At 35.8% G+C, this 15,899-nt stretch overlaps 1 protein-coding gene across 3 annotated transcripts in view; it reads left to right on the top strand.

Annotated features, from left to right (window-relative positions):
* Positions 1 to 323: 323 nt before the first annotated feature.
* Positions 324 to 15,899, top strand: part of LOC124080060 (terminal uridylyltransferase 7) — a gene marked incomplete at its 3' end in the record, with an annotated part of 37,096 nt that continues 21,520 nt past the window's right edge. Inside the window, 9 exon segments of one of the 3 annotated variants that reach the window (XM_046425897.2) lie at positions 324 to 474; positions 1,604 to 2,154; positions 7,837 to 8,018; positions 8,728 to 8,844; positions 9,345 to 9,522; positions 11,701 to 11,789; positions 13,380 to 13,431; positions 14,655 to 14,724; positions 15,537 to 15,663. In XM_046425897.2, coding sequence (XP_046281853.1) covers positions 1,635 to 2,154; positions 7,837 to 8,018; positions 8,728 to 8,844; positions 9,345 to 9,522; positions 11,701 to 11,789; positions 13,380 to 13,431; positions 14,655 to 14,724; positions 15,537 to 15,663 — 1,335 coding nt within the window. 3 annotated transcript variants of the gene reach the window in all.

Here is a 15,899-nt window from a genome sequence, read left to right as displayed (position 1 = left end):
GGCAAAGCTGAGTCCCCCAGTGCCGACTCCCCTCAGATCGCAGGAGACTGGGCTCCCCTTGCTTCCCCCACCCTACCCCGAGCTTTTAGCGCCCACAATCAAGAGGGGAACCCGGGGAGCCCCGGGCACTGCTCACCGGAGAAGGCCCTGCCCGCGCGCCGGGGTAGAGGGCGAACCACCCGCGGGCACCGAGGGGCGTAACCGGGCTGGGCCTTGACAACCCATACCCGGGGGCAGAGCGCTGTGGCGACGGTGGGCGGCCCGGCAGCGGGGCGACGGCGGGCGGGGCGGAGGGCGGCCCTCCGGGCGCGGCGCGCGTTTCCGGCGTGCGCGGCGGAGCGCCGGGGCGGGGGCACAGCCGGCCCCCAATCGCGCACAATGAGACAGCGCTGAGCGCCGGAAGTGGGACCGAAGGAAAACTCGGAGAGGGAGCCCAGCCGGGACAGGAAGAGGCGGGGGACCGCGGCGGAGGTGGTGAGTGCTCTGGGGCGCCTTCTCCCTGTGTCCCTCCTAGACTCGCCCCCTGGCTGGGTCTCCCGTGGGTTCCTTAGTCTCCAAAGTAGAGGTCGGGCCTGGCCCCATAGGTACGTTGGCTCCATCCTGAGGCGGCCTCCTAGTCCAGTTTCGGTGTCTAGGGATCCTCCAGGCCGGCTAGAACTGAGGTCTCGGGTTCGAGTCCGCCTTTTCACTTTGTGTCAGACTCTGCGAGGGTGGGAGAAGGGATTTGGGTCGAGACACTCGGCCCCGGCCCCCTGGCGGCTGGGGGGACCCCGGAATCCCATCGAAGTGGCGGGTCACTTCCTGCTTCCTGGTCCCCACGGTGGCTTCGTGGCCGGGACTGCGGGTACGCCTCCTACTTTTTCATCTCGGACGGTCAGGGGTGGAAACTGAGGCAGACCGGGGTGGGGCAGTCAAGACAAGAATCGAAAAGGTGTGGCATTCTTTAGAGAATTGCTGTTAGTGACAAAACCAAACTTGTTTAGTATTGAAGAATGAGAAATAGGACGGTTCTCTGGAGTTGTCCTTTGGTCAGAAACCCAGTCCCTTTCATTAGTCCGGAGCCCAGCCCCTCTTGTAGCCCGAGAGATCAAAGCCGGTCTGTTCTGAAATGTGATGAAGCAACTAGAGTGGAGTTGAGAGGAAATGTAGTCTGTTTACATAAAGTTTTGGTTACTTTGTGTAACACTTTAAAGTAATTGCCAACTTAAAAAAATAGACTTTCAGGAGTTCTGTAGCAGTATTGGCTTGGGATGAGGTTTGCTTTTGAAGTTTTCTTTGAAGAGAGGCGCTTTTGTATATAAGTAAAGCTTACCAATGTGATATAACGTTTTACTATAATAGTTTTCCGGATAAGAGGAGCTTTTCTTATTCACAGATTTAGTCTTCACAAAAAATACTAGGTACGAATCCCATGATTGTAGGACTATGTCTCCTAACTTCTAGTGCAATGCACTGATTATTAGGAATGTGATAGAAATTTAATTAAAAGAAAAAAAGGAAAGGTTTCTTACACACTTTTGGGCATCAATATGATATGGCATTTTGTGTACTTGGTATCATATCTTGTTGTATTTAATTGTTTTCCCGAAATGCCTTCTTTCAGGTGCAAAGAAAGAAAATTGAAGTCAAAGACCATGGGAGATGCAGCAAAACCTTATATTGTGAAGCGCAGTAAAGATCGAGGACCTGTTGATGATGATGATTTCAGAAGGGGTCACCCCCAACAAGATTATTTAATAATGGATGATTATGCTAAAGGCCATAGCAGTGAAATGGAAAAAGGCCTTCCGAAAAAAAAGCTAACTCCTGGGAACTATGGGAATACCGCGAGAAAAGGATCATACGCTGTTTCCAGCAATCCATATGCATTTAAAAACCCAATTTACAGTCAGCCCACTTGGATGAATGACAACCACAAAGATCAGAATAAGAGGTGGCTATCTGATGAACTTACTGGTAATTCAGACAATTGGAGAGAGTTTAAACCTGGACCTAGAATTCCTATCATAAGCAGACCAAGGAAAGATGCCTTTCAAGAAAGTGAAGATGGTTACAGGTGGCAAGATGGAAGAGGCTGCAGAACTGTAAGAAGACTGTTTCATAAAGACCTAACAAGCCTAGAGGCCATGTCAGAAATGGAAGCAGGAAGTCCTGGTAATGTGTTCCAACTTGTAAGGTTATAGCCCAAAGTCAACAGTGTCTTATTCTTTTTCATCCAAATAAGTTTTATTTTCAGCAGTGAATTTCCAATTTTTCATAGTATATGTTTTCAGAAGTGTTAATTTATTTAATGTGATTATTTTAAGGTTTATAATCATGACATTTGGGCACCTCTAACACATTTCATATATTGGTCCTTTCAAAAGTTTACCTCACTGGGGGTGTAGCACATGCCTGCTAATTCCAGCAACTTGGTAGACTAAGGTAGGAGGATTGCAGGTTCAAGGTTACCTTTAGCAACTTGGCTCTCTCAAAATAGAAAAAATTTAAAAAAAGGGCTGAGGATGTAGCTCAGCGGTGAAACACCTCTAGGTTCAATCCCCCATACTAAAAAAAAATTTTACCTCAAGGCTTATTTTACTTTAGTGAACATATTTTCATACAGTAAAAAATATGTTTTTTATAGAAGGAGGGTATCATATCCCCCTAGGGACCATAGCATAATTTCTAAGTGGTATTATGTATTTTTAAAATTATGTTTATAATTTTGTATTTAGGGCTGGAATTGTGGCTCAGAGCTAGAGTGCTCGCCTAGCACGTGCGAGGCCCTGGGTTCGATCCTCACCACCACATAAAAATAAATGAAGATATTGTGTCCAACTACAACTAAAAAATTTTTAAAAAATTGTATTTAAATAATGAACATGTCCATTATATAAGTGACAGTATAAAAGTAAAACAAAAAAGATTCAATGTGAAAACACAATATAGACTGAATATATTGCCTGCCAAAAGAAGGATTTGTCTTTTGGGTGAAGTATCAATCTCCAGAGGAGAACAACCCATGGTTTTTGTTTTTCAAGAGCTGTCAGGTGCAGTTAGTTGCATGCATCTGTAGTCCCAGCCCTGAGGAGACGGAGGATCACTTGAACCTAAGAATTGGAGGCCAGTCTGGGAATTCAGCAAGTCACCATCTGGGGGGAACTAGGGGTATAGCTCAGTGGTAGAACACTTACCTAGCTTGTGCAAGGCCATGGAGGGGTAGGGGTGAGAGGGTAAGCATGGCAACAGAGATTGGGAAACATGAGTTTAGAAAGTCAGAATACAGAAAAAAGCTTTGCTGTTTGTTTTCAGTAAATAACAACCCATTTCTAAGTGCCTTCACATGCTTGATAATAATTACCCCAGAGTGATTATTTATACTTTTTTCTGAAAGGTTCAAGGTAGATAATGTCCATGTAGCAATGATTTCTATAATCAGGAAGGTTATTTTTATCTAATGGATATATTCACTGAGGTGAGGGGAAGTCATAAATTGGATGGGAAAAATGAAACATAGTATTTAAAAATGGGCTTTTATGTTTATTGGCTGAAAGTCTTTTGTAGTGACCATGTAGAATGAATTGTAAACTGTCCAAATCAAATTTTTTTTAAACTTTTTTTTTTTTTTTAATTTAAATGTATTCAGGCAAATGTGGGTACTTTTCTAAGTCTCCAGATGCCTCTTTCTTCATGTTGTCTCAGTAGCCAGTTCATATATGTGTTACTTGCAAGGCACTTGAATTTGGGACTCATGCATATAGAATGCTTAAAAAGGAAAAGCTCTTTTTTTTTTTAAATCATTAGACAGTCTTAGTACAAAGTGAAAATCTCAAGCACTTGTTAATATTAAATGGGGGAAAAGGAAAAAGGAAAGTTAAAATTAATGCTAACATCAAGGAGCAGAGACAGAATGCAAGATTATAAAAGAATTAAAATAATAGGTAGAGGTAATACCTTAGCGTTACATGTCGTTAAGCCTGAAAAGAACTTGAAGGAATTTTCTGATGGAGCACTGTTATGATACAACAAAGGTGGAATCACAGTTTTACAAATTAGGCAGTTGCAGTTTGGAGAGTTTAAATTTATCCACACTTGTTTATTCAAAGTGGTAGATGAGGAAGTAGAACAGTAGTGGGGACTCCGTCGCCCTGGCCATTAAGTAATTCTCACTAGACCCAGAATCCAAATAGGGAAACTGAACATTTATTGATAATTTCTGGGCTTCTAGTTTTTGTTTTTCTTTTTTATATTGTATATTTGTATTTATGTATTGCAGTGTCCATGTGGAATGTGGACATTAAATTTAATTATCAATGCTTGTCTTTTATAAAAGAAAAAGTTGAAAAGCATTTAAAAATGAAGGTTTACAGATCAAAAATTTGCAGCTAGACAATACAAGGTGCCATTTGGAGACCCAAAAAGTAGTTCATGTATTCTTATTTGGTGTTAGGAATAACTAAGGAAGTTGTTCAAATTGAATAACTGTTATTCAGTTTAATATCTAAACTTTGCTCTTCATTTAAAGGATCCTAAAAAGGATCTCATTAAAGGGATCAAAATGTCCTTAAATCAAAATGTGTCTTAATAGAAGGATCTTATTGAAACTGTGAGAAAATATAATGAAAATAATGTTACTTTTTTTTAATACCATCTTTTCTGTTTATCAGTTTACATTACTGTTTCTACCTCATCTCTTAAATGTCCTAGGTTGCAATTTAACATATTTGGGAAAATGCCATTAATTATTTTAGCTGGAAAACATCCACTCAGATACACATGTCCTTTGTGAATGGGCTAATGGACCATATTCAAATAAAATCTGGGAAAATTCAAATACTAAATATAGAGATCTCTTATTACAATAAATTTGGAATGAGCTAGATGGTCTTCCTCCATTATGGGAATTTTTTAGCAATACCCAGTTATACCTTCTAAGAATCCCTCCAATGAGATTTTGACAGTTTATACCTGCAGGCCTGTGAGATTTAGTTCAGGAGGTTATACTGCTATCAGTTTCTAGTCTGTTCTAGATGTGAGTCTGTATGTGCCTCAAAGAGATTTTGTAGTAATTTTTATTTTTTCTGTTTCAAGATGAAAGGCCGAATTTCAGGATCCATCCATATTTTAATCTGTATTTCAAATCCCTTTCCTTTGACTTTGTCCCGTATCCTTGAACAGATTATTAATTCTCTTGGACTGGCATTGTCCCCATCTGTACAATGGGGAAAATATTAATATCCGTGTCAGGATTACTGTAGGGATTAAACGAGAGCAGCACACAGAAAATGCTTGCTTTACATCTGCCACATAATAAAATAGTAATGGTAGCTACTGTTATCGTCATCTGGCAGAATTTCTGTAGCCATGCTACAGATAAAAGTAATTGGAGTTAATCATGGTCTTTGGTGAGAGATGTCAATCCTTAGAAAATGACAGCAAATAGTTATATGGGAAAGCTTTTGTCAACAAGAGAAAGGAAGTTAATGAAGGAACTTGGTTACATATCAATTACTGTTGTGAATATGAGACTTTTCTAAAAAGGTGTTGCACATGTTGAAACTCTTTTTTGAGTATTTGCCTAAGTAAGAAGTTTCTGTCATGTTCTGAACACTGAAGTCAAATGTATTTATTTAGAAAAAGATACTAATAAAATAAATAAAGATTAAACTAATAATAATTAAATGAGAATGAACACATTTTTAAGTTAAGGGATGGTCATCTCAAAAATTTATTAAGACAATAAGTACTACTGGCTTTAAAAGTTTGTGATAATTGGGGGAAGAAGTATTGAGGTAGCCTGATGATTTCCTAGTCAAATACTATTAATCTTTTGATGTTTTATTTGCTCAGTCTTTTTTTTTTTTTTTTTTTTTTAAGAATTAAGCCCAGGAGATCGCCAGCACCACCAAAAAAAGAAAAAGAATTGAACCCAGGGTCACTTTACCACTGAGCTGCATCCCCAACCCATTTATTGGTTGATTGATTGACAGGGTTTCACAGAGTTGCTAAGGCTGGCCTTGAACTTGGGATCCCCCTGTCTTAGCCTCCCAAATTGCTGGGATTTTAGGCATGAGCCATAGTGCCCTGCTGCTCAGTCCATTTTGATTTTTTTAAGTGCATTTTTCCCTAATATTGTTTAGTTTTTAAAAAACTTTCACTTATTATAGAAGCTTTTTGTCAAATTTCATTACATTCATCTCATGTGTATTGAGCATATTGCTTACTATTTGTGTGTTAGAGTTCTTAGCTATAGTTTTGTGTGTTTTTCCATGCTGTGGATTGAACCCATGGCCTCATGCATACTAGGCAGGTGCTGTACCACTGAGCTACATTCCCCAGCCTCAAAATAGCCTTTTTGAAAACTGGAGGTCCTATACTTCCATTGACACTGAATTTTTTTACAATTAGTTAATTCATTGTAATTTGCTCACTAGTAATGAGTTAATGAGTTCTGAAAAATTGAGAGGAATTTGCCTCATGCTGGGCAGTAGGTTTATATTTCCAAAAAGTAATTTGTATTAAACCATTGCACATGATTCCATCCACTTAACAGAATTTTAATTTGGAAAACAAATTTTAGTCATATTATTAATAACTTTATTTTTCTCAACTTATTGTTAGAAGTCACAGATGTACTTAAAACAGTGTTTATGGTTCAGTCTCACCACCATCTTCTCTTTCACAGGTTGAAAGTTGTAAACTTAAAAAAAAAGAACTGATTCATTTATTCTAGAAATTATAGAAGTAACAGCAGGAGTTTATAAGCAGATAAATTTTTGCTTAGAAAAAAGCCTTTATTTTAACTACCAATTGTTTTTTCCTTTGATATGCTAGGTGTGCAGGTGGCTCAAAAAATCTAAAATGAAAGTAAAAATAAAATGGGAAATGGTGCCCTCAGCAGATGAAATTTTATATTTCTTCCCATTTCTGGTAGACCCCAATTTTATGTCTTGAAAGGCTTAATTTACAACTAAATGATTTTTTTTTCACTGCTCATAAGGATTTCTGAATTCTTGAGAAGTATACAATAGTGTCCACTTCACACTATTAAGATTGGTCACTTAAAAAATAAAAGCAAACGTGGGAAGTTTTCATTACTACAGATGTAGTAACAAGTATAATAAAATATTAGGTATAATGTAGATTATATATGTTAGTATATTAGAAAATTCTAATATGGAATATATTAGAATTACATATATACTTGCCATCAGAGGATAATTTTTACTCTTGATTTAGAATGCTCAGCAGCATATCGGGAAGAAAGAAAATCAAATTGTATTATCAAAGCAGAATTCTTTCCTTTTTTTTTTGGTGCCAGGGATTGAACTGAGCGGCACTCAACCACTAAGCCACATCCCCAGCCCTATTTTGTATTTTATTTAGAGACAGGGTCTCACTGAGTTGCTTAGCACCTTGATAAGTTGCTGAGGCTGGCTTTGAACTCACAATCTTCCTGCATCAGCCTCCAGAGCCGAGCCATTGGGATTACAGGCGTGTGCCACTATGCCTGGATAAATTTTTTTTTTCCTTCTTGTTTCTTCTTTTTATTGTTAGTGCACTTAATTAATAGTAAGGTTTGTTTTGACATATTCATAAAAACATATGACAGTTTTCTTCATTCCAGCAGAATTCCTTTGAAGTTATGGTATTTCTGTGGATTGGTATATCACAGATGATGTGCTTAGTGATTATTCAAACATTTTGTCCATGGAGATCCACCTTTCCCTTTGCTCTGTGTTCAGATGTGATTTATTCTGTCATGCCATTTAATTAATAAATAGGTAAATTCTGCTTTTTATCCAGAAGAGGTATAATTCAATATTGCCAATAATATTTTTCCCCTAACTTAAGAAAACAAGAAGCAGCGGTCCAGACCCAGGAAACCAAGGAGGACTAGAAATGAGGAAAATGAACAGGATGGAGAGTTGGAAGGCCCTGTGATTGACGAGTCTGTGCTTTCGACAAAGGAGCTACTGGGCTTACAGCAGGCTGAGGAGCGTTTGAGGAGAGACTGCATTGACAGACTAAAAAGGGTAACAGCTATGAGCATGTATTTGCTAATAAAAATCCTTGTTCTGGTTTAAACTGTGTTAGTAATTGGAAATACCAGCTTTGATGAATTCGGAACCCTACTTTTTTAAAGTTAAAATAACAAGTGTTTATTTTTAACAGGCATATTATTCTGAAAATATACTAATGAACTTGCTATACCATGAAACCTCCTCCCTTAAATCTCTCCTTCCTCAGCCCCATCCTGTAAGAAATACTTTAGGATCAGGCTTCTCCTCTAATCACTTCCTAACTTCTCTAGGTAGTCTTCTTTTGTCCTGAGGAATCTTTTGGGATAATTATTGTACCCTGTTGTGGCACTTTGCATTGTCAAAAAGTTCCCCTTGTAATTCAGTGATTTTATTTCCTTCTGGGGGTTAAAACTTTTTTTCACATGTTCTGAAGTCCTAGGACCTGCCCATCATACAAATAAGCCTACCTCCCTTTTGAGGTATACTACTTGGATTATCAGTATTTAAGTATTACACATTGAAAAGTATATTCATTATGAGGCAATAGAATTCCAAATAGTTGCAATTGTACTTAATTAAAAATTACTATTAAGATAGTGATAAAGCAAGACAGTAACATAGTGTCGGTTTTTAAACTGAAGGGGAAATCATTTTTCTGGCTTATTTTTTTTCCCCTGGATGTTTGGAGATATACCTTTTGATTAATCTGTTTAAATTATAGCGACCACGAAACTGCCCTACAGCAAAATACACCTGCAAACTCTGTGATGTTTTAATTGAATCCATTGCATTTGCTCATAAGCATATCAAAGAGAAGAGGCACAAGAAAAACATTAAGGTAAGTTTTATGTGACCCAAACTGTTGTTTTTACCTATCAGTTGTCATTGTCATTTTTCTTCTCCTTAAAGCTATGAATATTAATAACTTTAATTAACTTCTTGAAATTGTTTTAACCAAAATACTTTTAATTAATCAGATGTGTTTTCTGGGCAGTCTTTTGAATTTCCTTAAGTATAAAATCAGGGTATAGGAAATCACAGTTAGGACCTATATGTGTCCTTATGACAGTAATAAAAAAAATAATCAGACTGTCATTACTGGTTTTAATGCTCTTTTCTTACACTTTCTCCTTGTTCCTGCTTACTCTCTATTGTCACTGATCCAAATTATATGCATAAAGTGTGTATATGTTTGTTACAATAAAGACAAACACAGCTAAGATGAAAAGGAGGGCTAAAAACAGATTCCTGAAAATTCTATAGGGTGTTGTCTCAGTGAAACATAAAAGGTAAAACCTATGTATGAGCCATTTTTAATTTGAACATTGATCCTAAAAGGAGAAGCAGGAGGAAGAGTTGCTCACTACGTTACCCCCGCCAACACCCTCCCAGATAAATGCAATTGGCATTGCCATTGACAAAGTGGTACAGGAGTTTGGCTTACACAATGAGAATTTGGAACAGAGGCTAGAAATCAAATGTATCATGGAAAATGTGTTCCAGCACAAGTTACCAGGTATTTTCTAGATTTCTTTTTTCTACTTAGCTACTTAAAAGTAACTCGTTCATATTTCAAGTAATTTTCACCTCATAAAATTCATTTGTTATGTACTGAAGCTTTTTTCCTTAGTGAGTATGTTTGTTGTTGTTGTGTTTGGTTGTTATTTCTCCTGGCTTCTCCAAAGGTAACAGACTTTAAACATTCATTGCCACTGTGAACCTGTTTTCATTATAAATATTATTCTCTTATAAAATTCAATATGGTTAATTGCCCTATATTGGGGCACTGTGGGACTCTTGTATGTATTTGTTTACCTTTCCATCTGAATTGACAGAATACTTTTTAATTAAAATAGCTGGGCACAATGGTGCAAATAATCCCAGCAGCTCAGTAGGCTGAGTCAGGAGGATCTAAAAGAGCTTTGAAAAACTAGTTTATAAATAATTTTATAATGGGTTTTGTGTGCTGTTCAGTTGATATTTTGAAATTATATCTATTTTTATTTTAATTTTTTGAGACAGAGGTCTCACTGTGTCACCCAAGCTCACCTTGAACTCCTGGACTCAAATGATCCTCTTGCCTCGGCCTCCTGAGTAGCTGGAACTACGGGCACACACCACTGACTTGCATTATTTTTCATGTAGACTTTAGTGCAAAATAGGGGAGGGAATACAATGTTTGGAGTAAACTGCTTATAAAAATTTAAGGCTGGGTATGGTAAATGCTTGACACTGCAGCTGCTAGTCTTGATAGGAACAACCCTTGCCAATGAAAGGTCATTGGCCTTCCTATTTAGATAAATGATTGGAATAGCTTAATCATCCTCAATTTTGCCATAAATAAGAATTATCTGTGGAGTCATGGACAATTACTTTTAGAAAATTTCACAAGTGATTCTGATTCACAGGGCTAGACTCATTATTTATGTATATATCACCTTATAATTCTTTAAACTATTTGTTCCTGGAGATCATGCAAGTATTTATAACATGTATACATGGATACATATACATATAATTTTTACAAGAATAGGAGGGAAGTTCAACTCATTTCAATACATAGGTATTTCCCAAATAGTAAATTTTAATTTCACTGATTTTTGCTATGAAATTCCATGTAAAATTAAACTTTTTTATAGAAAACTCCTATTTATCAATTTTTGCAGAACTGGGGGATTAAACCTAGGGGATTAAACCATGTGCTAGGCAAGTGCTCTACCACTGATCTACATTCCCAGCTCTATCTATCTATCTATCTATTTATTTATTTTGAGGCAGGATATTATTAAGTTGCTCACACTGGCCTCCTTATCCTCCTGTGTCAACCTCCTGAGTCACTGGGATTGTAGACATGGACTATCACACCTGATTTGTTAATAGAAAACTCTTGAAGCCAGGTATGATGGTTCACAACTGTAGTCCCAGCACTTAGGAGGCTAAGGCAGGAGTTTGAGTCCAAACTGGACAACATAGTAAGTCCCCATCTGAAGAAAAAAATATGCATCTTAAACCCCAAAGAAATCATTTGAATTGGCAAACTTGAAGGAAGAAAATGTCCTCTTGATAAGAATGGGTAATATTTTGGCAAAAATAGTAAAATATTGAAAATAAATTCCATAAATACATATGGAAGATACACATGTTAACACTTATATCCTCCTCTGAAAAGGAAATGTATACTGCCTAGCATATTAAGATATCGGTTATATTGTAATTATTTTGCAAGTTTTTCTCAAGGGATTGCATTATATCAAATACTTTTTGTTTGTGAGTAATTTGTATTATAAAATAAGTAACAAAAAATATTTGCATTAGCTCTTGACTATACTATAAAGTTTATAAGTGTAAAATAGACATCCCTTTTCAGCTTTCTTATTTTGAAAATTATTGCCAATAGTTTTCTACACAAAATGCAAGAGTGATAAAATAAAAATTTTTATTTAAAGTGTTTTGCAACTGACTTGAGATCAATAGTCATTAAACCAAACCAGTCATTGCTGTCTTCCCTGTTACATAAAATTAAGGGATGAGCAAATAGCCACCTATTCCTGTCCTTTGTTGGTGACATACATTACAGTTTTGCTTTTGTATGTAGTTTTAATTGATGGTTCATTTCTGAAATAGCAGTGTTTTGTTACAACTTTTTGAGAAATTTTACTCTATTTATGCCTTCTATGTATTTATTTATTTGTAGATTGTTCTCTAAGATTATATGGGTCTTCCTGTAGCAGATTGGGTTTCAAAAATTCGGATGTAAACATTGACATTCAATTTCCAGCCATTGTAAGTACAAAATGAAATGTTGAAATTTTCAGTGGTATGGAAATTCTTTCTTTCAAATTGTCTTTATTTCAAATTGAACTGTGTGTGAATATATTTTAGATACGTAAAGATACTTTAATGGTGACACCTATTTTCTTAAAAGTTCCATTTTTATGTCTTGCCTGTTTTCAGCTTCAGGTTCAGAGAATTCTTATGCTCCATAGATTTTCAATCTTGTTTATTTTACACTACAGATCTTTCATACTTACTTGTAACACTGGTTTTCTAACCATGTGAATCTTATGGGGATATTTAGGTTTCTGTTAGCTTGGAAAGCTTAAATTCTTGGTAAAATCAACTTTCCATTAATAGGAAAAGAATTCAGGTTTTAAACAGTGTAGATTTTTAAACATTTATGATCTGAAAGCTTAATGAGCCTCCGAATTTCCTATTTTTATATATCAATTTTGTTAAAATATTGTTTTTTTTTTTTTGAACAACCACACCCAGCCTCGATTTCTGGGTTAAATGTAATTCAAAAAGACATTGACAGTCAGAATTTTAAAACTGGAAGGAACTTAAGTAGATTATCTGCTTACCCACTTCGTCATTCTCATAGGTCAGTTTGCAGAAGGTGTATCCTACTTTGGTTACTCATTAAAAGTATAGACTCTGAGATTCCACCCCCAGATATTCTATTTTATAGCCTCTTGTTCCTTGCTCTGAGTAATGTAGTTACTTAGTCAGCTAACCAGTGGATTTTGCTCTTCTTTTAATCTTAAATTCTGATCAGTGAAATTACTAACCATAGCAGTTATTTTGTTCTGACATCATTCATTCATTCATTTAACAAATATTCACTAAATACCTGTTGTATGGCAGGTACTATACTCGATTCTAAAGGAAAAAACAAATGCAGTTTCTCTTTCACAGAACACATATCTAGTTAAGGAGATAAGTAGTTACTTATATTATTAATTATAATGAGAGTTGTGCAGAAAAATAGGGTTCAATAACAGAAAACAGGAACTGTGAAGAGATGCCACAGTCATGGAGGCCTCATTGAAGAGGGAACATTTAAGCTGAACTCTGATTAGGATGGAAGGTAGGCTGAAGCCCCATATGCAGGATCTCATAGGCCATGGTAAGAATTTTACTTTGATCTACAGTCAGTGAAAAGTCATTGATACGTTTTAAGAATCCAGTTCATGATTTTTAATGGTTTTGATTCCACTGTGGAACAAGATTTAGAGTTGGAACCAGTAAGCTATCTGTTGTAATAGTCTTACAGAGTGAGAGGAAATGTCATTAGTAGTGTAACAACTTCCAGCTACCACTTTGAGATTTTCTAAAAAGCTAATTACCTCAAGAATTAATTAACCACAAATTAAATGTATAGTAGGTCTCTTGCCCACACTCATCCTCATTTGGTTTTCATCTGTCTTTCTGTCTTTGACGTACATAGACACTGCATAATGATTAGTTCTTTATTCTGGTACCAATGTTCATTTCTAATTTGGGAAACAATATTGGGAACTTTAGACTGTGTATTTTATCGTGAAGCAAAATTATTTAGGGATTATTTCATGTATTCATTCATTTATTTCCTAGATGTCTCAGCCAGATGTCCTCTTAATTGTTCAAGAATGTTTAAAGAACAGTGGTAAGGTCAAATGCTTTGTACACTTTGCTCTTAATATTTTCTTTTCTCTATAAATTTTATATAACTTATTACTCAAACTCTGAAAATAGAAACTCATGCTTTTAAAGTTTTTTTTTCTTTTGCTTTTTTGTTACATTATAATTCTACATAATAGTGGAATTCATTACGCCTTATTTGTACAGGCACATAACATAATTTGATTAATTTCATTCCCCAGTAACTTTCCTTTCCCTCCCTTCCTCTCTCCCTCTTAAAATTATTGATAAGTGTAATATCCAAAGCAAAAAAATTAAAGCAAATGGCCATGATTTATTAACTAGCTAGCATTCTAGTAGTAGTTCTATGTCTCAAAGCTTTTAGCTTGCTGATGACATCACTATAAAGATTAAATGAGGGCTTGGGCTGTAGCTCAGTGGCAGAGCACTTCCTACCATGTGTGAGGCACTGAGTTTGATCCTTAGCAGTACATAAAAATAATATACATAAAGGTGTTCTGTCCATCTACAACTACAAGAAAAATTTTTTAAAGCTTAAATGAGTCTTAGAGTGTGACGAAGAAATGCAAAATATGCATAATTTAGTCTTGAGAGTAAAATTAAAGAATAATATACTGTATCCAGTGGTTCAAATTAATGTTTTATAAAGGTGCAGTAAGTGTGGCCCAATCCTGATTAATGAATTCATAAATAGTTGTTCCCATGTAAGTTTATCCGTTGCCTTTTCCAATATACTATCCAACTTAGAGCTTTATGACTTTTTTTGCTTTCATAACCTCACTAATTTTCCCTTGAAGTAGTCATCCCCTGTCCTTTTTGTTTTGATTGAATAAAGCATTTAAATATTTTTTTATTTTAGTCAATACATATTTTGACACTGAAGATTTCAGTAGCCTTTGTATCAATGTTGTTTTTAAATCATATGTCTATATTTCTAATTAGGTTACCCTCATAATATTTAAATATTGTGATCCACTGGCGTAGTTACTTTTAATTAAACATAAGCTTTATAAAATAATGATTTTAAATTAATGTGATTACTTGATTCTTGAATATAACATTTTTTTTCTTTTTTCAAATCCCTTCAGAATTTTATTTAGTAGTTGTCTTTCAAAATGGCTGAATAGATAAGCCACACATGGTACTTGGGTCCTTGTACTTTATCTCATTTTGCTTGTAACAAAGCTTTAATTAACCTACTTAACATGTGTTTTCTTCTTTCCTCAGACTCCTTTATTGATGTTGACGCAGATTTCCATGCAAGGGTACCGGTGGTAGTATGCAGAGAAAAGCAAAGGTCTCTGTTTCTTTAAGCTGATCATTAGGTATCAGCTTGCCAAAAGCACAAGGACTTTGCTAAATCTTAATTCCAACTTTGAAGTTATAAGCTATACCTTATATGGTTATCTCATGTTTCTTACTAGCATTCTGTCTATACTTTGGCATTTGATGCAAGAGAGGGAAAGAAATCTTATTTTAAAAAGAGTAAAATTACCTAGAGGGAAAAATTATAAGGAAGCATTTGACCCATTTTAACTAAGTAAAAAAACAACCTTATCAAATGGTTACTTGCTTTAATCACTTTTTACTTGCCATCCTTTTTACCAGCATTTGTGGCAGTGCTGAATAGCTGTTAATGTGACCTCCCCTGTATAGGTCTCCCTCCATCTGGAAACATAACTATCACTACCATGAATGGGTGGCTTATAAGCAATAATGACTCTTCACCAACAGATTCCTTAACTCTTGTAAAAACACCATTTGAAAAAATGAGACAAGTCATGCTCCCATTTGAAATATTTCATAATATTTTCCTTATTTGCATGTTCCCCCCCAAAATAATTTTAGCATATTAAAACAGAGTTCTTCTGAAAATATAGTTTGTTCAATAAGTAACTGTCGTGTCTTTTTTTTTTTTTTTTTTTTTTTAATTCAGTATTTTTAAATGACCTATGAAGATGTAGGGAGTTTTAGGGGTTTTTTTTTCCATTTTTTAAAAAAGTTATTATCAGTGTAAATTAGCTACTGGTGTAAAAATGTACTGATACCTATGTAACACACCTTTTTCTCTTTCTTTTTCATTCCCAACTTCACCGGCACACCCACCAGTGGTCTTCTTTGTAAAGTGAGTGCAGGAAATGAAAATGCTTGTCTGACAACAAAGCACTTAACTGCACTCGGAAAACTAGAACCAAAGCTGGTTCCTTTGGTGATTGCATTTAGGTACTGGGCAAAGGTAAGTTAGACTTCATTAAATGCATGTGTGTATTCTGTGAACTTAACTGCGCTTTAATTTTTACTGGGTTCATTTAACCTTAAATGTTTAGAAAAATACCTATAGACATCAAAAGAGAAAGTATCTGAATATTGGAATAGAAACACTATACAGAAGGAAAATTTAAGGTTTCTGTTTCATTACAACAGTATTGCTTAAAAGATCAAAATGACTTATAATGCTTATTAGAAGTCAGA

This window comes from Marmota monax, unplaced genomic scaffold (genome assembly GCF_021218885.2).
Source record: "Marmota monax isolate L192 unplaced genomic scaffold, Marmota_monax_Labrador192_F-V1.1 WCK01_AAM20220418_F8-fsc01604, whole genome shotgun sequence".
Classification (NCBI taxonomy): domain Eukaryota; kingdom Metazoa; phylum Chordata; class Mammalia; order Rodentia; family Sciuridae; genus Marmota; species Marmota monax.
Note: the sequence above shows the minus strand (reverse complement) of the source record. Positions and strands in the feature narration are given on the sequence as shown.